At 52.0% G+C, this 22,684-nt stretch overlaps 1 protein-coding gene across 3 annotated transcripts in view; it reads right to left on the reverse strand.

Annotated features, from left to right (window-relative positions):
* SLIT1 (slit guidance ligand 1) overlaps positions 1-22,684 on the reverse strand; it is a 170,029-nt gene that overhangs the window by 44,931 nt on the left and 102,414 nt on the right. For 2 of the 3 annotated variants that reach the window (XM_069568051.1, XM_069568053.1), the window contains 9 exons: positions 14,197-14,268; positions 13,046-13,117; positions 12,394-12,465; positions 11,707-11,870; positions 9,196-9,343; positions 8,723-8,794; positions 8,195-8,266; positions 5,919-5,990; positions 5,058-5,201 (listed from right to left, as the gene is read on the reverse strand). In XM_069568051.1, coding sequence (XP_069424152.1) covers positions 5,058-5,201; positions 5,919-5,990; positions 8,195-8,266; positions 8,723-8,794; positions 9,196-9,343; positions 11,707-11,870; positions 12,394-12,465; positions 13,046-13,117; positions 14,197-14,268 — 888 coding nt within the window. The remainder of the gene's footprint in view (positions 1-5,057; positions 5,202-5,918; positions 5,991-8,194; positions 8,267-8,722; positions 8,795-9,195; positions 9,344-11,706; positions 11,871-12,393; positions 12,466-13,045; positions 13,118-14,196; positions 14,269-22,684) is intronic. The other variant, XM_069568052.1, reaches the window with a different exon arrangement.

Consider the following 22,684-nt stretch of genomic DNA (forward strand, 5'->3'; position numbering starts at 1 on the left):
AAAATATGTATAGCCACTTTGGAAAACAGTGGCAGTTTCTTCAAAAGTTAAACATAAATTTCCCACGCCATCCAGAAATTCCAAGAGAAATGAAACCTTCTGTCTTCACAAAGATGTGTGAGCAAATATTCACAGCAGCATTATTCAAAATGACCCCAAAGTGGAAATGACCCAGATGTCCATAAACTGGGAAGGAAAAACAGAATGTGCATAAATGGAAAATTATTTGGCAACAAAAAGGAACAAGTACTAATATATGCTTAAAATATGAAGGAACCTCAAAAACATTATGCTATGCAGGTCAGGAAGCAACAGTTAGAACTGGACATGGAACAACAGGCTGGTTCCAAATAGGAAAAGGAGTACGTCAAGGCTGTATATTGTCACCCGCTTATTTAACTTATATGCAGAGTACATCATGAGAAATGCTGGGCTGGAAGAAGCACAGGCTGGAATCAAGATTGCCAGGAGAAATATCAATAACCTCAGATATTCAGATGATACCACCCTTATGGCAGAAAGTGAAGAGGAACTAAAAAGCCTCTTGATGAAAGTGAAAGAGGAGAGTGAAAAAGTTGGCTTAAAGCTCAACATTCAGAAAACTAAGATCATGGCATCTGGTCCCATCACTTCATGGCAAATAGATGGGGAAACAGTGGAAAGAGTGTCAGACTTTATTTTGGGGGGCTCCAAAATCACTGCAGATGGTGACTGCAGCCATGAAATTAAAAGATGCTTACTCTTTGGGAGGAAAGTTATGACCAACCTAGATAGCATATTCACAGCAGCATTATTCAAAATGGCCTGGTTTTTCCAGTGGCTATGGTTTTCCCAGTGATCATGTATGGATGTAAGAGTTGGACTGTTAAGAAAGCTGAGCACCAAAGAATTGATGCTTTTGAACTATGGTGTTGGAGAAGACTCTTGCGAGTCCCTTAGACTGCAAGGAGATCCAATCAGTCCATCCTAAAGGAGATCAGTCCTGGGTGTTCTTTGGAGGGAATGATGCTGAAGCTGAAACTCCAGTACTTTGGCCACCTGATTCGAAGAGTTGACTCATTGGAAAAGACTCTGATGCTGAGAGGGATTGGGGGCAGGAGGAGAAGAGGACGACAGAGGATGAGATGGCTGGATGGCATCACTCTCTTGATGGATGTGAGTTTGAGTGAACTCCGGGAGTTGGTGATGGACAGGGAGGCCTGGCGTGCTGCGATTCATGGGGTTGCAAGGAGTCAGACATGACTGAGCGACTGAACTGAACTGAAGCAAAAGAATCCAATCACAAAAGATGATATATCATATGAGTCCATTTTTGTGAACTATCCAGAAAAGGCAAATCTATGAGACAGAAATTAGATTAGTGATTGCCTGGGGATGGGCTGGAAATAGGAATTGATTGCAAATGGGCACAAGGGATTTGGGGGGGTAATGGAAATGTTTTAAAATTGAATTGTAGTGATAGTTGAACTACTGTAAATTTACTAAAAAATCATTAGACTGTACACCCAGAACAGGCCAATTTTATGGTATGTAAGTTATACCTCATCCAAGCTTTAAAAAAAAATTTTTTTTTAATCTCTTGGGGCAAGTAAAACTACAAAGTTAATACTGTGACACAGGGCCCTCAGCCGCAGATATCAGCGCTATTGACAAATCCAGCAAGATTTGGTGAGCTTAAATCTGCTTGGTTCTGACATAAGACTCTGCCAAGGGTTTAACTAACCAAGGCTATAATAAGACTATCTGATTGTACCTTGGGTTTGCATTTCTTTCACTCTTGTTCTGAACTGTACTTCGGTTGTTAATATGTAATAGTTGTTCGTGGAAGTTCAGTTTTGTTTTACAGCCTTAAATAATGAGACGGTAAAGATACAGGTTCGATCCCTGGGTTGGGAAGATCCTCTGGAGAAGAGAATGGCTACCCACTCCAGTATTCTTGCCTCGAGAACTCCATGGACAGAGGAGCCTGGGGGGCTACAGTCTCCGGGGTCACAAAGAGTCAGACATGATTGAGCGACTAACACACACATTCTTAGGGAAAAAGCACAATCTGGGGGCAAGCTACCTAATTTCTCAGTGCTGGTGAAGAGATACCCAAAGACAAATGCCTGCTCTACTAGGTGTTAGGTGACCTTGGGTTGGTCTATCTCTGCCTCAGTTTCTTAGAAGTAAGGCACCTACTCCATAGGTTATTGTGTTAAGATAATACACACAAAGAATAGTGGCCTGGGGTGGCCAGGGGTGATTAATAAACAGTGATTAATTATCAGTAATGTGATCAATATTAATACTACTATCACCTCTACCTATGGGAGACCTTCCTCTTCTAACACCCTGCTCCAGCTCTGTGCCTTCGTGGCAGTGGCCAAGATCTCAGGTACGGTGTCCAGGAGGGCAGAAGCCCCCTTGAAATCCAGCCAGGTAAATGGACACAGACAGAATCCACTTCCCGGAAGCACAATCTATTTGATGAAACACTTCCACCTTGAAAGCGAGACAGCACTTCACAGGAGATCCTCAGCCCCATTCCCTATCTGCAAGCCTTTCCCGTGCATGGGTCCCCAGCCCTGAAATCTCCTTACTGCATTGCTCTCGGATGTTCTGCCAGCTTCGTAAAATAACCCGTCTTGCCCATGTCTCTCCATGACCTCTAATTTCACGTGCTTGGCAAGATTTCCTCACAGTGTTCCTTCCCTCTCTCCCTGGCTATACATAAGTTAATTAGCAGGAGTGGGCTGCAGGCGGGTGCCGGGGCTCTAATGAGTCTGTGTTTGTGGCCGACATCCTTGCTGACATGCAGGATCCCCAGGGAGCAGGAGCTGTGTCTTCTGCTTGGTCTGTTTCCCAGCCTCCATGCAGATCTTAGCTGATGGAGAGCACTGCCCAGGGGGTGAACAGTGGCGGGGGTGAGAACGACAACAGCGGCTGTGGTAATATGAATAAGTGCCCAGCAGGCACACATCAAGGACCCATGGGTCAGCACGCCAAGTCAAGCTGCAGGCTCACAGCTAAAGATGTGGAATGCAGTGCCTGAGTCTAACCAAAGAGTAGAAGTTTCCCTGTACAGAAGCGTTCCACCTAAAAGATAAGGACTTTTTGTAAAGGCACAACTGCACCGGCATTTTCAAATGGAGAAAGAATGTTAAAATTATCATATAACCACTTCAGGACCCCTAATAAAAGAGTGGGTCTAGAAACTGAAATCAGTGGCGGTGTTTATTAAAAAAGAAAGAAAATCAGATATCGTGAGCCTCCTGATGAAAGTACACAATACAATGAGGTCATCTTGCCAGAAAAAGAAAAAGCAGCCGAGCCTGATGCAAGCTCCGAGATGAAACTTTCTATTTGCAGACACAGAACAGAGAAACATGTGAAATGGCACCGTAGGGGATGAAGTCAGCAAGTCCAGACTGTGGGGAACTCTACAAATCCAGAAAAGCCGTGTCTTCAAAAAACAAATGCAAGGGAAAAGGAGATGGAGAGGATACCTATAGGTTAGAAACAATTGAAGCGGTACACCAACAAATATCAGTCAATTATCTCGCATAGACCTTATTTATTTATTTATAAGGGAGAGGATTTTTAAATGCTCTTTATTTAAAATTTTATTTTTATACAGTTCTTAAATGTTACTTTCCATAGTTGCCACAAAATATTGGCTATATTCCCTGTGTTGGCATCCTCAGTTTGTGCCTCCCTCTCCCCTATCCCTGCGTTTCCCCTCCCCTCTGCCCCCGGTGGTAACCATTAGTTTGTTCTCTGTATCTGTGAGCCTGCTCCTTGTTCATTATAACAACTAATTTGTTGTGTTCTTTAGTTTCCACATGTATGTGATATCACAAAATATTTGTCCTTCTCTGACTTATTTCACTTAGGATAGTGCTCTTTAAGTACACCTGTGGTTGCTGCAAACGGTAAAATTTCATTCTTTTTTTGTGGCTGAGTAGTATTCCATTGTGTTTATAGCATATCTGCTTTAGCCATTCATGTTCTCTTGGACACTTAGGTTGCTTCCATATCTTGGGTATTATAAATAGTGCTGCTATGAACATCGGGGTGTAACGTATTGCATTAGTGTTTTTGGTTCTTTTGGATATACACCCAGAGTCGAACTGCTGAGTGATATGGTAGTTCTATTTTTAGCTTTTTGAGAAACCGCCATACTGTTCTCCACCATGGACATACCCATTTACCCTTCCACCAACGGGGCATGTATAGGCCTTATATACATCCTGACAGAAACAAATTATTTTTAAAATTGTATAATATGTAGGAGACATTTGGAAATTTGAACATTAATTAGATAGTTGATGATTTTAAAGAATTGTTGTCTTTTTAGATATAACAAGAGTGTTGTGTGTTTTTAGAGTTCTTGACTTTTATAAATATGTATGAATTTTGTGTTGATGATAAATGATGTCTGGGAGGCATGAAAGGAGAGACATATAGATGAAGCAAGATTGACTGGCTGTGAGTTAAAGCTGGGAGACAAGCACTGGGAGGTCTGCTGTGCTACTTTTAAATACTTTTAATTTTCCATAATAAAAGATTAAAGCTAACTCTTAGAATTTCTGCTCTCTAACTTTAATTTATAATTATCACTGCTGCCACTGTCTTTCACTTAAGACATTATCAATTGCAAGTTGTACTAATATTAATATTTTACGTATCATCAAGAAAGAACAAAATGCTGCCAATTAAATAAGCCATCAAGTATAATATGCAATCCAATTCCACAGCTGTTACTGTGGAGACAACGCATGTCTTAGAATCAACGGATAGTAATAATAATAAAACTTGTAGCCAACATTTAAGAAGCATTTGCAATGAGCTAAGCTCTGTACAAACATCCCTTTTTATCTCATAACATCCCTGTGAAGATAATGTTCTCATTTTATGAATGAGTAAACTGAGCCCCAGAGAAGCTAACTAACTTGCTTAGGGCCACACAGCCAATAAGAGGCATAGCTGGAATTTGAATACCTGCCTGGACCTAGAGGCTGTTATCTCCCTGAGATCCACCTGCTGGGGTGCGGGAGGGGCAAGAGGGCACTCACAGGGTCTGGATGGCCCGCAGGGAGGTGAAGGTGCCCTTAGCAAGACTCTGGATCTTGTTGTCATACAGGGAGAGCAGTGAGAGGTTCTGCAGATCCTGGAAGGCGTCGAGCCGGATGCAGTTGATCTTGTTGGCATTCAGGAGCCTGTGGGCAGAGCCAGGCAGGTGGTGAGGGGAGGGCTACAGAAGTGGACACCTTGCATCTTGGGCTCCTTCCTAGGCACCGACTATGCGTTAGGTCAGGAAGGAGTCCACAGCCGCAGGCGCAGGGGATCTGGCCCTCTGGATGTCCACTCCATGCAGAGGAGCTGAGGACTCCGGCTGCCTTCTCTATGCACAGGGACCATTCAGTCCCAAGTGTCTCTCTTTCAAGGAACTGCTAGAGGTGCCTGCCCCATGGGATTCTGGGACAGCTGCGAGCACATTGCCCGGCTGCCTCCCAGAGGCATTTGGGGGATCCTCCGCCTTCCCTTCTGCTGGGTTTCCCAGGCAGCTGAGAGGGAGTGTCTGGCTTCTGCGCGTCTCGGGTCCTGGGAGAGAACCTTGCCTGAACGCTCATGGTTCAGAGAGCCTGGCCAGGGTCTGGGTGTCCCCCACAGGAGACAACTCCATCCCCAGCAACAGTGAGCATTCAGGAACACAGGCTGCATCTCAGGGACCTCTCCACTCAGGCATCCTGCGATCAGCTCTGAATCCATCTCTCTGGCCCCTCACAGCCCTGCCAGGCCTGCCGTCCCCCAAGCTCCTTGCCTCCAGTGAGTCCCACACCCCAAAGAGGCCAAAAGGGCCAGGCTGAGAGGCTGGAGGAATACTGCACCCCTCTATCGGTCCCACCCAAGGTCACTCGCATTTAGGTCCTTACAGGAGCTGTAGGGTGAACAGGCCTCCAAACACGCCCCGGGGGAGGTCTGTGATCTTGTTCCCATAGAGGACCCTGGAAAGAAGGCAGTGGAAAGGGAGAGTTAGAGGACTGCCCCGCACAGCTCTCCAAGCCCTGCCCACACAATGGTACCATCCCTAAGCCTTTCACACTACTGGTCCCACCGGTGTAGGCGTGTCCTAACAGCGGGCAGTAGATGGCAGTAAAGTGCACTGGGAAGGGGCCATGGTCCCTAATCAGCACAAAGGTGACCTGTGGCAGCCGTGACCCCCATTTCGAGAGCACTCCCTCACTCACTCTCTGCCCTCACGCACGGATCCCATGGAAGCCTGCAAAAGGGCCCTTCCAGGGACGTTCATGGGAAATTAAGCTGGTTAGGGATCCGAAAGGAGATTTTTCAGAGAGAAGAAAATCCCAAGGGCAGGAAAAAGCATCTTTTCAGAGAATTACAGGCAAAAACTGGGATCCCAGACAGCACATGCGGTATGAGCTCCAGAACATCAAGCGACACTTTCCAGCACAGATGAAATACTATCACAAGAAGGAAACAGACCAAAGTGTTAGCTGGGCTTTGAATTGGTGGCAGAATTGCAAGTGGGTTGTTTTATGCTTTAGAATTTACAAAGTTTCCTTCATGGAACATGAATTACACATATACTCAGAAAAAAATACAAATGTTCAAAAAAGACACACAGGCAGAAATGAGGTCAGACAGACAGTGGAAGTGTCATGGAGACCTGGAGGCACCCTCCTACCCCTCCAGGCACTCCTGGAAACACTCCATCTGAGTAGAAGCAGTGTGCTCTCTCTTTGAGATCTCTCTTGGAGGAGGGCACAGTGGGAGCTAAGCAGGTTCCAGGCTGGCCCGAGTAGACAGCTTCAGTATGGTTTGGGTGGAGGAAACAAAGTGCACTGTAGCTCGAATCTTAGCCAGCCAGCACCAGGAGGCCTCTGAGACATGATCTGATTTGGAAAGCTCCCTCCATCTGCTGTGTGGGGAATGGAATGGGTGGGAATTGAGGCAGGGAGACAGGTCAGGGCCTGCAAGGTGGACATTATCAAGAGGATCTTTTTGCATGACCTCAGCGTGAAAGTTTCTATATAGTGAGGAGGCTTGAGAGGAACCCACTTAGATGGGTTAGATGTCATGTTCCAATTTAGGAGGAGATTTATTCACTTTTCTGAAGAAGACCCTGCATTTTAGCAGCCATCTTCAGGATCTGATCTCAGCCAGTGGTAGTGACCCACCACCAGGCTGTCAAGTACAGCTGTGCAGGCTGCACACTGCACCACTTTGTGTGACTCACAATGACCCCACCCACTACCTTGGATCCTATTCCAAGAGAAGAGGGTGCACAGGGAAGGCACTGGGCCGACAGCCTCCTGTAGTACCCTGGACAGAGTTCCATTCTGTTCCACTTCCCAGGCCCCAAATCAATGCCAAGCATGTGTCCAGTTTTGCCAAGGAACAGGTTAAAATACTCATTTCCAAGAGTGATGAACAACCCCCATCAACAGGGAGCTTGCTTCACTACAGGGCACCCTGAGTTCACTCTCTGGAGACAATGTACCATGGGACCTCAGGGAGAGAGAGGCTAGGTGAACCGGGGAGTGCAGGCAAGGGTTCTTGGAAGAAGAAAGATGAAGCAACATTTCCTAGACTAATCTTCAATGCCACACAGTGTTTTGTAGATTGATGGGTCCCCAATAAACTGTTGAGGGAAGGGAAATACTGGACAGGGTTAGGGAACAGGTAGGCAGGAAACACGGTCTTCACCATCACCCACCACAGCCTGAGATCAGAGAACGTCTGGGACAAAAGTTATAAGCTGTGGCAGATTTCACAACTAGAGCTGGTGGTTGCTGCCATTCCCTAACCCAGGGAATGCTTAGGAGAACAGAGTGCTGGGCCTCTGTGTGGAGGCAGGGCCAACATGAAGGTTGGACTGAGTCAGATGACTGCCACAAAGAATGCTGGGAAAATCCCCACTGCAAAAGGAAGAGCATCACCGTTGCCAGGGGCAACAGCTCTGCCTAGCTTTTCCATGCACTCAGCCCTTGATTCCCTCCTCCCCCTCCCAGCTGCAGATGGTCCACAAAGAGGAAGGGAAAGCTGAGCACAACAACCCTGGGTACTGCAGCCAGAGGGAGACCCACTGAGGCTGGGTGGGTGGCGACATGTTCCTTCTCTCACATCTACCAGAGGTGCCCTAGGGCGATGCCCTGGACCACTGCAGAGCCTTGGCACTGCTACTCACAGTGAGTTCAGGGACCGGAGGCCCTGGAAGGCATCAGGCGCAATCTCCGAGATCTGGTTGTTGCTCAAGTCTCTACAAGGTAAGCAAAGGAGAGAGGGTGGCTGAATCCCTCAACGGCCACCGAGCCCTGCCTGCCCCCTGCCTCCCAGTTACTATGGGAGGGCAGAAGTTTCTTTGACATTAGGAAAGAGAAGGGCCATATCCATCACAGGGGGGCAACCCAACACACACCCCTCACAGCCTCAATTGCTCCTATTGGTGCCCAAGCTGAAATGGGAGCATGACAGTCAGTTCTGGTCATGTGCCAGACTCGGACTCAGCATCCTCTTTAGGCCTCATGACAACCCTTCAAGCAGGTGGCACCACCACCATCCCTACGTCACAGATGAGCCTGGGAGGAAGGCCAGGTGATGGCTTGGCCTGGGCACAGCCATGGGAGGCAGAGTCAGCACCTGCCCCAGAGCAGTGGCATGCTTGGTCTGGGCTCTGCCCCATGCTGACCCCCAGGAAACAGCAGAAGGCACTCACATCCTCCGCAGCTTTCTGTAGGGAGAGAAGGCCCCTGGGGGGATGGACTTGATCCCGTTGAGCTCCAGCCGGCTGCAGAGAGAAAACACAGAAGAAGGACAAGGGCAGGTCGCCCCATCCAAGTTGTTGTTGAAACCAGGCCCTTTACCCATCAGTCCCTGCTCCCATCCTCATCTGGAGTAGGGGGGCTATAGCAGAGAAAAGGAGCTGGTTTTGAGTGCCATTATCCCAAGCTGGTGTGGCTGAAAGGGGCTCATGTGTGATGTTAATACTAAGAAACCAATTCTACAGACTGGCCCAGCTGGGCTGGACAGATGAACCACAGAGGGACACCCCTCCCCAACCTTCCAGAGTGCCAGCCTTGGGCAGAGAGCTCAGCCCAACTGAGGCAAAGTGTAGAGGGGCCTTGGGGTAGTGCCTGCTCTGGCTCCTCCCTGGACCACCAGAGCCTGGCCGGCCCTGCCTGTACTCACATCTCTGTCATGGCCTCGGGCAGATTGGCAGGGATGGCGGTCAGGCCTTTGCCACGACAATCCACGATGCCGTTGCTGCAGGCGCACATGGCCGGACAGGAGCCGGAGGAGAGGGTGCAGGAGGGCGCGCGCCCTGCCTCCCCCTGGCCTGCGGAAACAGCGCCTGATGTTTGCTGAACTTGACTCTGCACCTAACTCTGCTGCGTGAGGGTGTGAATTGCACACTAAGAAATCCTAGCCTCAGTTCTGAAGCTCTGGGCTCTAGTCCAAGTCAGTGGACACTTCTGGCTTGAATATAAGAAGGACCATATTTTTCCCGTGCATACTCTGCACCACATGCTGTGATAAGGGTTGTGCGTGTAACATCTCATTGACTCCTACTGCACAACCCTGCAAAGAGCATGATATCATCGTGGCCACTTTCCAGGTGAGAAAATGGAGTCCTCGATATCAATCTGTGCAAGTGACACTGCTAATGAGTGGTGCATTCAGGGTGAAGCCCAGTGTCTGATGTAAGGGCCCATGTTTTTTAATACTGATATATCACTTATATCGAGTGTACCGTCTTAAGTGTAGAACTGATCCAATTCCTGCATATGGATACAGTCACAGAACCACCCCCTCAACATGGAATATTTCTATCACTCAAGAAGTTTCCCTCATGTGCCTTCCCCAAGGTAGCTAGTGTTCTGAGATCTCTCACCAAAGATTTGTTCTGCTTGTCTGTGGACCTGAGCAAAACCAGACCGCAGGCTCTCTTACATCTGGTTTCTTTTCACTCAAGGTAAAATTTTTGAGATTCGCCGATTATACTGTATGAGTCCACAGTTGTTTCTTTTTCATTGCTGAGTCGTGGTCTATTGTATGGCTCTGCCATCACTGGCTAATCCAGTCTCTTGCTGGTGGGCATGCGGGTGATCTCCAACTTTGGGATATCAGGAAAGAAACTGCTTGGCTATTCTCAGCCCTGTGTTTTGCATAACACACGCACATCCCCAGCCCGGAGCTGCAGGGTCGTGTCTCACACACACAGCAGCCCTGAGCACAGGGGCACCGGTGCTGAGGAGGAGGAGACAGCCACCCCACCCCATCCCCAGCTTCATGCTGAGGACAGGACGCCAACCTCTGTGTGACTGGTGGGCTCGGGTCCACAGGCTCGGGAGAAATGGGCAGCATCTGATCCCCTGTCATGAATCTGTGAGCTGGTCACTTACTCAGTGAACATTCCCTGAGCATCTGTCTCTGTGTCGAGCGTGAGCAAAGCACTAAGAAATGACCAGAGAATATGGCGCAGGCGCCCATGTGCTCATGGACCTTGCAACCAGCCCACAGAAGTCCCATCTGGGGCTCTGCAGGGTGAGGACCAGGCGGGGCAGCAAGGCGGGGAGGGAGTACCCAGCAGGGGAGCAGCCTGCCAGGAGGCCAGGGTGGGAGGCACCTGCTCCCGGGAAGGGCGGAGATGAGCCCCCGGGGACGGAAGAGTGAGGAGGCCACTAGATGGAGGAGGCAGAGATGGTCTGACCCAGCCTCGAGGAGCCGGAGGCCAGCTTGGCCTCTACCAGGAGCACCGGGAGGCCGGGTTAGGACGAAGCAACAGTAACCAGTCCAGATTTGTCCGTCCCTTTAGGTTTTTCTGGTTGCAGTGTGGAGACTGGAAGGACCAGACAGGAGGCGAGGTGGCCGGAAAGGAGGCCCTCACAGGACCCCCAGTGGAAGATGGAGGTACAGGCTCTAGAGTCTGCTGCTGCTGCTAAATCGCTTCAGTCGTGTCCGACTCTGTGCGACCCCGTAGACGGCAGCCCACCAGGCTCCCCCGTCCCTGGGATTCTCCAGGCAAGAACACTGGAGTGGGTTGCCATTTCCTTCTCCAATGCATGAAAGTGAAAAGTGAAAGAGAAGTCGCTCAGTCGTGTCCGACTCTTGGTGACCCCGTGGACTGCAGCCCACCAGGCTCCTCCGTCCGTGGGATTTTCCCAGCAATCTCGCCTCAAACCGAGGCTTTAGGTCCAATTCAGTGACTTTTCAAAGCAGCACAATGAGGGAAGAGAGAGGCAGGAATAGGAGGGGGCAAGGAGTGGAGGAAGTGAGGGGTGGGGGTTGATGGGCTGGAGGAGGGGAGGGAGGAAAGGGCTGGCAGCACTGGGCAGAAGCAAAAGCGAGGCATTGAGTCGAAGAGATGGGGCAGAGGGACAAGGGGCAGGCAACAGGAAAGGACTGCTGGTGGGGACCGGAGGGGAAACGCAGTGGAGGCGGGAGGTGATGCGTGGAGACAAAGGCAATGCTTGAGGGCAGGAGGCAATGACTGAGGACAGGAGGCGGTGAGTCTGGACAGGAGAGAGTGGGTGAGTGTAGCAGATGGCGTGTGGTCCAAGAGGCGTCCACGGATGAGGACAGGGCGTCTTGGGTGACCCAGATGGGAATGCGTGGTGACAGGAGGCCCTGGGCGGGAACAGGAGGCGGGCAGGAGGCACGGGATGGGGGTCTGAGAGCCCCAGCAGGACCGGCACCCACCTGAGCAGCTGAACTCACTCTTCTGGACCTCGGCCACGTTGAGGCCGCGCAGGCCAGCGGGGCCCGAGCACTGGGTGAAGAGCCCGATGGTTGGCCGCTGCCTCAGCCACTGGGAGAGCCAGGCCAGGTGGCAGTCACAGAACAGGTGGTTGGAGTGCAGGCGGCTGCAGGGGATGGGCGAGGACAGGGAGGCTCACAACCAACCTGGGTCCCCAGCCCCTGGAAACATTGAGGCGGAGCCCCTCCACTCAGCAGGGGTAGGGGGTGAAGCCCACTCGGTCGGGGTACAGCCTACACCCAGCCAGCTTCGCAGCTCAGGCCCCAGCTTGGAGATTATTTGAGCAGGGGGAAGCCTCCCTCCTCTCCCGGCACTGGGGGCAGCCCTTTGGCTAGAGTGTGCCCCGTGAGGACACACTCACTGAGCTCACAGACACCCTCCCCTCATATCACTTAACTCACCTTCAAACCCAAAAACAAATTATCTGCTGTCCAAGGGAAACATCAAACATAAAAGACATTCAACGTCCTTCCCTTTTAGATCACTCCCCCTTCCCCAGCTCCACTCAGCCCCTGCCCTGGGGTGACCTCTGGGGTCGCAGAGGAGGCCGAGCTCTCCCCACCCCCACCCCGAGCCCCAACACCTTCCCAGCTGGGCGCTGTGCTCTCGGGTGCCCCGGGCTGACTCACAAGGTCCGCAGCTTGGGCATGTGGTTGAAGCTGGACACCGGGATGGTGGTGATGTTGTTGTTGTTCAGGGTCCTGAGTGGGGGAGGCGGGAACCAAGGTCACTTATATCAGCCCAGCAGGAAGCTGTGTGGGAATGGGGGGACCTGGCTTCTCTCTCACATTGCGCTCACGGTTCACCCTCAAGGGACCAGCGCTGGGCTGGACCCCAGGGGTTATGCCAGAGAGCCACCCTTAGAGGAAAATCCTGAGCTGGGACAGTGACAAGGAGGCAGCTGCGCCATAAACTCTGAGGCTGGTAGGAAAGGGGACGGGGAGCCAGGAGGGGAGGATGGGTGCAGGCTCTGGCTGGCTTGGAAGAAAGCGTGGGGCTCACACAGACAGAGGGAGGAAGAGGAGCCACTCCGGCCTTGTGGGTTAGAAACTCTGGAGAGACACAGCCACTCACGCTGCGGCTTCATCACAAGCAGTTTAAGCCTGGATCACACTGCCACAGGCAGGATCCCACGAGCACGAGCCCTTCTGTCCGCGGGCAGCAAGTCCTGGCCTAGAGCCCACCTCCCAGGTACCCCCGCCTTCCGCGCAGCTGCTGGGTCCCTGAGACCTATGTCAGCTTGCTCTCCTCCCTTTGCTGCCCTTCCTAGGCTTTACTTACAGCACCTCTAACCCCCGCAGAGCCCGGAAAGCTCCTTCCTCAATGCAGCCAATCTGGTTCTTGTCTAGCTGTCTGTGAAGCAAAGGAACGTGGTAGAGAGGACAGCACATTACCTATGGCAGGGATGACCCAGCATTCCACCCAGCACTCCACTAGTTCCAAACACAGAGGCCTGACCCCAATCGTTTGTCCAGTACACACACAGCGATCCAATTGGTAATCGTTAATAAAAGCTTAAAGTCTTTCTTATTTTTAAAACAGTAAGTATAAGCAAGAGGTATATTATTTTCCTCTACTCAACCTTGCACATCTCCTGGGGAGCAGGTACCACCTCCACTTTAGAGACCACCTAGAGGGAGCTGGCAGCTGTAAAATGAGAGTCTATCGTAAGAGCCGTCGCAGCCAGAGCTGGCAAACAGATTTCAGCCTGAGGGCTAAGAGAGACCGACTCAAGGCAGCTACCTGGCCTGTTGTGTCCAGGATAAACTTAAGCTGTGATTGGGCTCCTTGGGGAAGAATGCAGTGATCGATTACCAATGTCTACTACAGGCACCAGGCGTAGGAGGAGGGTGACAAGCATGCCAGGCATTTGCTATCACTACAGCAGTCAGACCTGGGCTGGGCTGGAGTTATAAGCTTGGACTAGAATAAATACGAATAATAGGAATAAACCATTACATTTACACAGCATTCAACAGAGTGTATTCATCTCCAGGTCTCATTTCAAACTCAGAGCAAGCTTGTGACATAAATATGATGCCCCCATTTTGCAGAACAATATATAGAGGCTGAGTGAAATTAACTGACTTGCAACAGCTTATACAATTTAGACCTGCCAAAAAAAAAAAGGGAACAGTCAAACCCAACTCTCCCCACCCACCGAAGGGCAAGGGCACAGAGACTGTTCATTTCAATGGAACAAGAATCCCACTGTTGATGACACTCCTTTTAACTGGGTCCCCCAAGGCTGATGAAATGCCTTCAATCTGGGCATCTTCCACCCCAGATTGTTCCAGAAAACCATGCTGGCATGAGCCATCTCAGAGCCCAGACCAGCTCCCTGGCTGCCTGGGCTCAGGAAGACCCATCAGGATGCTGCCAGGGGTGGCCCTGCAGCCCCAAGCCCCCTTCCCTCTCAGGCTTATACTCACAAATTTTTGAGATCTGTAGCTCCACGGAAAGCCTTTCTGGGGATGGCCTGGATGGTGTTCTCACTTAGGTCCCTGTGAGGACAAAGCCAGAGGGAGAAAAAAATAATCAGAAACATTTCTCCAGAGCACCCTGAAGAGCCAGGGAGGTCAAGCGAGCCAGACGTTACCCGGACCAGACAGAGCTGTGTCCTGGCACGTGGGACAGTGCTCAGCACACAAAGATCACTGGCAAACATTTGTCGAATGAATGAGTGGACGAGTCAGAGCTCAGGCCCCCACCACTGTCCCTTTTCTGGGCAGAGGGTTTGCAGCTGGAGGGTGCAGCCTGGGGCAGTGGTCAGAGACCGGCTCCACCAGCCCCCAACCCTTTACGCCAGATCCGCGGGAGTCAACTTGGCCCCGAGGCATCCTCCAGGGCTGCAAAGGAAAGAGCAGGGGCTTCTCGACAGAGCCCCCAGCTGCCCCAGACCTGCAGAGAGTCTTCTGATAGCTCTCTCTGTGTTTTACTGAGCAGGAACAGAAGCACCAGAAGAAGGCACAGCTGGATCCCAGGTAACCCAGCAGTAGGGAGCCCACCTAGGTCCTGAACTCCAGGCTGGAGCTGACTCCAGGTGCTGTGGTCTTGGGGTCTGCGGTGACCAGGGCTGCTACTAAGCCTGGGCCCACCTGGGGACTAAGCATGCCCACTTAGGGAACACAGGCCTGCATCCTAGCCCTGAGGCATGGAGGGCAGAGACCATCCAGGACTTCACCTCCTTCCCCTTATTAACATCCTGAAGTGAGAGAGAAGGCACTGCATAGACTTAGCAAACCGGCCTCCCCTTCCCTGGCAGGACTGGGCCTCAGGCTCCTGTCCACTTGCCTCTCCTCCCTCTCTCAATCCTCACTGCAGACTTTATAAATGCCCCTTTGCTTCCCACAGTGGGGATAACAACCGCCCCCAACCCCTGCCCCACCCAGCACATCACAGTGTGGGCCAAATACGATCACCATCCCCATTGCAGGAAGTGGGAAAGGGAGGCTCAGAGAAGTTAGGCAGCTTCTTTAAGGGAAAAAAGCTGATGGAGGTGGGGTGGGAGCAGGGGGAGTGCTCCAGAAGCTGAACCTAGCAGCCAGGTCCCAGAGCCTCCCCATGCACTGCAGCCAATCTCTGACAATCTCTGGTGGCCTGGGCTGCTGGTCCCAACTCAGGACCCTATGTTGGACAATTCAGCAGACCTCAGACCCTCCTTTTGGGCTAGATCCATGGGGCTTTGACCATTTCCTTCCTTTCAGCCATTCAACCCATGAGCCTCAGGGTTTACCTTGAGCCCCAAGAACTCAGCCCACAGGGCTCCCCACTGGGAATTCCCTAAGCTGTGGGAACTACTCCCCTTGGCCTGAGTTTTTCTGGCTGAGAATGAAACAGAAGCGCCGAAGCAGAGTGCACGGGGCCCTGACCTCGGAAAGGCTGGTTCAAATCCCATCTCCCCACTTCCTGGCTTTGAATCTGGGTCTACCCTTTTTCCTCCTGAGCCCTAGTTTCCTGTGTGCAAAGTGGGGGAACAGCTGCCCCTAAAACCCTGCCCCCCCAGACAGAGTGTGAGCCGATATCCCTGAGCTCCCTTCTCTCAAAACCCCAGTCCCTCCTGCCCCCAGCCGCCTAACCCGCCCCAAGCACCTGCGGTCTCAAGGAGCTGTGTCGCCATCACACCCCACGCTCCCTGCTCACTCTCTCCTTGAAGAAGGCATCTCAAGCCTGCGACACAGACTCTCCTTTCCTCCATAACTACATTTCAGTTGTGTCTGGCTTCATCTAACCAGCCTGTCTCTGTCTCAGCTAGCAGTTCGCCCTTCAGCCAAGCCTGGCAGGGAACTCTGGGCTGAACTCCCCACCATTATTCCATTTAATCCTCACTACAGCCCTGCAAGGAAGGTTTTTTACTTGTATTGATCAGTGTATTGATTTAGGCCAACCTTGTTCCAGAAAGGCTTGCAGGTGGCTTATAGGGATTTATAAAACAGCAAGAGTGCAGAAGTAAAAAGTAGGGCAAAGGGAAGACAAATCAATGGTGGACACTGAGCATGCAACATCACATGACCCACATAGCTGCCGGGTCCGGGACTGAGGGTGAGTGTGAAGCTTTCTGAGAGCCCATGCGTAAAGGGAAAACTGGTCAGTTAATTGCATCCTCGATACATGTATAAACTCAAAAGAATCAATTTCTCAGGAGGATAGCTGTTTTGGGCACTAAGATGCGACAAGAATTTCTCCAGGGGTCTTTGTAAAAAATGACTGAGTGTCCTAATCAATAACGTTAGATCCATATAATAAATGGGTTTCATGTGTCTGTTTCTTAGAGTAGCATCGCATCAAAGTATGATTCGGGCAGAGTAATTCTGTAAGGATGCACACCAGGAGCTAAGTGGGGAGAGAAGGGGCAAGAATGGTCTGTCAGAGGCAGGAGGCATGAGCCTGGCTTGATCCAGGAACAGCTGGGAGCAGGAGGGAGTGGGTGGAGGGTGTTGAACGGAAAAAGCCTTGCCAAGCAGAGGAGGTGACAGTTACACCAGAGAGGGGTGTGATCTGATGGCCTTTTAGACATGGCTCTGGGGCACCAAAGCCTGTAGAGAAAAGATTCTGCCCCCAGTGGAAGCCAAGCACCCCTTAACGAGGTGAGAGTCCAAGGCTGGCTGTGGGGACGGTGCTCATGCTGTTAGAAAGATTAAAGGAAACTGAATTTGAGACCCTGGGAGAGGCCAGCGTCTAGACCTCAGGGAAACAGCTGAGCCTCGGCAAGTCGAGGACATGCAGAGCGCTAGCAGCAAGGGCGGCGCAGAGACTCCAACCTCTGCAATGGAAGGGTCCAAACGCAGCTCCTGCTTCTGCCATTTACAGCCGTCGGCCCCGGAAGCTACATAGTTGGGAGCTTCAGTTTCCCTATTTGTAGTATGAGAGTTAAACTATCTACTCTACAGGGCTCTGAAGAAGATTAAGAGAGTTCATGTATTTATGCTTCTGTTCGAGTCCCTCCATTTGGCAGTTTTTAAGAAATGCTGGCTTTGTCCCAACTGAAGCACGGTCCCCTTTTGCTAAGGTTCTGTTGTTTACAATTTTCTCACTAGTCACTAGGGGGCGCCAGAAGCCACCCCGGACCTGGATGCCTGCTCAGCCATTTGGCAAACCCCAAACCATTCTTTACTTTTTTGCCCCAGCCGATCTCCTACCTGGTCAACAACTATCTTGCCTTTCCCAAGCCTCTGGGAAATAAAGTTCCTCATCTCCATTTTCACACGTTGGCACGCAAACTCCAAAGGTCCCACCTACGACTCTCCTCATCGTATTTCCCCAGGTCCAGAGCCTCCTTCTCCCTGAAAGTTGGTCGTTGTTGCTCCCATTCTCCTCTCTCGGTGACCTTATCAGAGACCCTGAAGTGAGGTGCATGCGTGGCCCCGGGTGTGTCAGAGCAGGATGCGATATACTGAGAGGGGCCATCCTGGAAGAAGGGGGCTCTGAACAGCTGGTGCCCCGATCCTGGCCAAAGGAGGCCCAGGGCACACGGCCACGGGGCAGACAGCAGCTCAGAAGGCAGCCTCAGGCCGGACAGCAAGAATCAGATTACCAGAGCAAGGACGCAGCAACCAGACCAGGGACTGGTCTACAGGTAAGAATGAGGTCCTGGATTTCCGACAGGCTCCCAGAGATACAGATGCTGCCGGTCCAGGAAGCACACACTGAGAGGCCAAGGAGCAGCGGCCACTGGCTGAGAGCTACAACCGAGTGTCACCACGGTGACTTGAGGTCAAGGAGCCCTGTCTCACTCACTCAAATCATGTTGTCCTGGGTGAGTCACCTAACCTCTCTGGCCTCAGTTTTCTCATCTGCAAAATGGGGCTAAGAAGTGGCACCTACCTTGTAGGATCTGATGTGACAGGCACTGGGTGCTCTCCACATAGGCTGCCGTCCCCTCAAATCCCTTCTGCCACAGGACCTTTGCCCTTCCGTTTCCTCTGCCAAAACTACTCTCCCTCTACTCTTCCCCTGGTAACCCCTATTCATCCTTCATATCTCAGTCTACAGACATCTCCCTGCATGGCTCCCTCTGCTACAGGCTCCCAAGGCCCCTGTGATTTTCCTTCTCAGCAGAAATCCAGGCTTATAATGAAATATTTGTGTAATGAATATAATAAAATATTGATTTTCGGTTTTTTTGATTTAGCCTCCAATCTCTGGCTCCAGACCGTTGTATCCCTCCCTAGATGTAGTGCACGGCAGGGGCTCAGTAACATTTAGCTGAATAAAGTGGCTCCCTCCCTGAGTCTCTTGCAGCAATTCCTCTGCATTTTCCTGACTAAACAAGGAGTTAGGACAGGCCTTGGGGTTGAGAGGGGAAAGCAGGGACCTGGGGCAGGACGGCTGGTTCTGTGTCAGCTTTGTGGGACCAAACCTCTTCCCGGACACAGGGTATGGTTGTCCTTTCTCTGCCTGACATCCAGCTACGGAGAGGTCTGAAGGGGAGGCGGGGCATTGCGCTGGAAAAGCACTTGTGGCCACTGGGGTTAAATCAACTTGCCCTTCCCACATCCTGACATAACTCCAGTCACCACCCTCCATGGCTCTGAGGTGGTCCCAGCTGCATGAGCAGAGGGGTTGAGGAGCCTCTGACGAAGATGACTGAGTAACTCTCGTGGGACCCAGAGGAGAAGGGGGAACTGGACCCCTGGAGTCCATGGAGGGGGTGGGTCTCAAACTCAGGGTGCAAATATTCCCTGCCTGAACACCACCCCCCAAGATGAGGGGCCCTGAGAGGCAGGCTGCGGCTAATAGCACCTTCCTGGAGTCTGGGACACCCCAGTGAGCCCAGCTGGGTCCCTTCTCTGCAGGGAGGCCTGCACCCTGGCTCAGGCACCCCAGTGAGCCCGGCTGGGTCCCTTCCCTGAAGAGAAGGGGCAGCAGGCCCACACTCTGGCTCAGGCACCCTCCCAGAAGCCCTCGCTCCTGCTGCCCTCCTCCCGCCAATCCCTCCAGCTTCCGCCAGGGCTGGGGAGGCGGGGGCTGGGAAGCAGAGGTTGAGACCCCATGTTCTCACTGCTAATCCCCCTTCACGCTCTAAGTAGATTGGGTCCTGCTCGCAGCCTGGCCTCTGAGGGAATTAGTGGGGGGCCCAGCCAAAGCCAGACTTGGCCTGGGTTCCTGCCTCCACCCGATGGCCCCACTGCAGAGCTCGGGGCCTGCTTGGTCTGCCTCTCAAGACACGCGGAGTCTCTGGGCAAACTGGCCTGTCCTCTCGTCTGACTGGTTATCCTGAGCTCACCCAGTCTGGAGCCTGGAGGAAACCAGCGCAGCCTGACTACTCCAAGCCACCTAGCACGGGGCTCCTTTATCAGATTAAGGACCTAAGCCTTGGAGCAAATGAAGGCAGCTGAGCACCTAACCACTGAGGGACCTCATGCCAGTTTCCAAACCTCTAGAGCCTCTGTCTCCTCCTCTGTAAAGCGGGAATAATCATGGGGCCATGGCTTTAACTGAGGCTGTGTGTGTGTGTGTGTGTGTGGTACTCTTGACTGGGGAGGGCAGTCGACTGCCACTGCTAATTGTCTTTACGGGCCTTGGGGCTGGGGGTGTGGAGAGAGTCAGGGCTGACAATTCTAGGACTTGGAATCGGGGACGGGGTGAGGCTGGAGGCTGGCCTGCCGCGTGACCTCAGGTACAGCCTTCAGTTAGTTCCCAGCACCTTGGTCTCCACTTCCGAAAGTACCAGCCTTCCCAAGAGGTCAGGAGGATGGAATGACACTTGGGTGGGCCCAGCTCGGAGCAGCTTCCCTCACGCTGCTGCTGCTGGTGTAAGTGCCACCCAAGACCCCTTGGCGGGTGACAGCACCCACGTCTCTGGCACCTGGACCAGCAGCAGCGAGCCACCTGGGAGATTCAGAAAGATGGACCTTCTGGCCCCACCTACTGAATCCGAATCTCTATGTTAACCAGACCCCCAGTGATTCACATGTATATGAAAGCTTGAAATGTGCTGCCTCTGACGAGGGAAAAGTTTAAAACTGTCCCTGCACTGTGCGTGCATCCTCAATAGTGTCCAACTCTGTGCGACCCCAGAACCTGCCAGGCTCCTCTGTCCATGGAATTTTCCAGGTGAGAATACTGCAGTGGGTAGCCGTGTCCTTCTCCAGGAGATCTTCCCAACCCAGGGATTGAAGCCAGGTCTCCTGCACTGCAGGCAGATTCTTTACTGTCCGAGCCACCAGAGGTTCCTATCCCAGCTGAGGCTAAAGGCTAGGGGTCATAGCCCCTGTGCCTGCCAGCATTTCATAGCCAGGAACAGAAGTGACAACTCCTATTTTTAGGGGTGCTGGGTTGGGGGAGGCTTGGACGCAAACTCCCCCACTGGGCAGAGAGAGGGAAGAGCAGCCTCGTGCCGCTGCCGCCTTCACAGGGAACAGAGGAGGCGCTCACCAGCCACGACATTAGTACCACTGTCCTCCCTGCATCCCTGCTGAGGTCGGGGCAGGGCGACACTTGCTAAGAGGGCGTTGGCATGGAGGAAGTAATCCGCTCCTTTGAGAAGGTCAAGAGCCACTGTTCCAGGTCAGGGCTCAGGCAAGGGGCTGGAGACAGAGTCCCAGAGGTCGGCTTGGCACCCCAGGTCCCTGCCACAGGAGGACTCCAGGGGAAAGGTTCATGGTGCCCCAGGCTCATGACCACATCTAAGGTGTGCCTGGGACCTGGCGGGACCATCCCTCCTTTGTCTCTGCCTGTCCCTCAAGTCTCCCCTCAAATCCTACCCTTCTTACCCAGGAGGGAAATTAATTCTGCAATTATCCTTCCCTGCCCAGTCTCCCCAGCCTAGGGACAACATTCAGGTGCCCCAGAGTTACCCTTGGTGGGTATGTGGTATGTGTGCACACCTGTCTCCAGGTGACATTCAAAGCAGGTTCTTGAGAGACATTTGCTAATAAAGAGAGGTAGAGAGACATTTGCCTGACTCCAGCCTCAAGGCAGGGACTGGAACTTTATCATTCATAAATCTCAGGTGCTCCTAGAAGAGCAAACTGAAAGCTTATCAGAGGCTGATTCTCAACATGGATGAATTTGTTTTGTCTCCAGAAGTCAAGTTTGGGTTGAGGGAAGGGGGAAGAATGCAGAAGAGAACAGGGAGTGGGATCAAAGGGCACGCTGCTGCAGCTGGTAGCTTGAAGGCGGAACTGGCCCTGCCATCCACATTCTAGTTTCCTTTGATTTTGGGCCCCACCCGCTCTGCTGTCGTCAAAACAAAGGAAGACACCCCACCCCACCTGGGAGCTACCTGGGCCTCCTCCTAAGGGTCCCGGCTGCACTAAGTGGCCAGTTCCCCTAGCTAATCTCTGTGCTCCCCAGATCCCCTCTCCTCTGCTCCCCTGGGGCCCTGAGTCAGGCCAGCTGGAATAAATGGCTGGGCCATTAGCTAAACTCATATCCCCCAAAAAAGCCTCACTGGAGGAGGATGAAGTGCTGGCCAGGCAGTAGCTGGTCTAGGAGGAGAGCCAGGCAAACTGGATTCAAAAGCAAGTTCAGAATCAACTGACTGCCCCTTTGCACCTGTTTCCTCATCTGTAACACAAGCTTATAAGATAAATAGACAAAGGCATATGAGCATATCCCAAAGACTATCTGGCACACAGTAGGTGGCAATTGTGTTGCCAATAAGGCTTCAAAATGCCCCCTACTAATTGCTGGTGGTCCAGCTCTGACCCCCTCTCGTTCTCCACCTTCTCCTCCTCAGATGCTGATAACATTCATGGAATTAAAGCTCTCACATGCTCTGCGAAGACTTAAGATTTGTTAAAGCATCGAGCACCCAATATTTTCCCAGGGAACTCCTGATGTCCAAACTCCTGTAGGTGGTTTTGGAGGCTGACACCATGGATGGCGGGGCTGGACCTTTGCAGAATAAATAGGCGGCTCTGAGTGACCAGTGCGTGCCAGGCACTGTTGGCAGGAGAGACACTTTCCCTCTCATGCCCACAACACCACCCCGAAGTCACACATCCTCCTGTGGCCAGCTGCCCTCTCCCTCCAGCCTCACTGAGTTAATGTTGCAGAAAACTCATTAAGAAGAGACATTAAACAGCCCTGGATCATGGCACTGTAAAACCAGCCTGGGTAACATTTCTGTGAACTGGGCTGTTTGTTATGCAGCTACCAAGCATCATTGCAATCAATTCCCACAAGAGATGTCAGAGGAGAGGCGCACACCCCCAGAAAGCAACCACAGAGCCCTGCCAAGGAAATCTGCTCAGAGGCTAGAGTCCCATTTGGGAGTGAGTGGCTCCAGGACAAGCAGGAAACAAACCAGCGGGCATAGGTCCCAGCCACCATGGCAAGGACACAGTAATGGCAATTGGGCAAATGAAGACGGCCGGCATAATGTAAGCCCCCACTTAATTCTTCCCCGAACTCAACCATTACGCACCAAGCCCCCAGGAAGCCCCAGGCATGCTGCTGAGTCCTAAGCAGGGA

This window comes from Ovis canadensis, chromosome 22, assembly GCF_042477335.2.
Source record: "Ovis canadensis isolate MfBH-ARS-UI-01 breed Bighorn chromosome 22, ARS-UI_OviCan_v2, whole genome shotgun sequence".
Taxonomy (NCBI): Eukaryota; Metazoa; Chordata; class Mammalia; order Artiodactyla; family Bovidae; genus Ovis; species Ovis canadensis.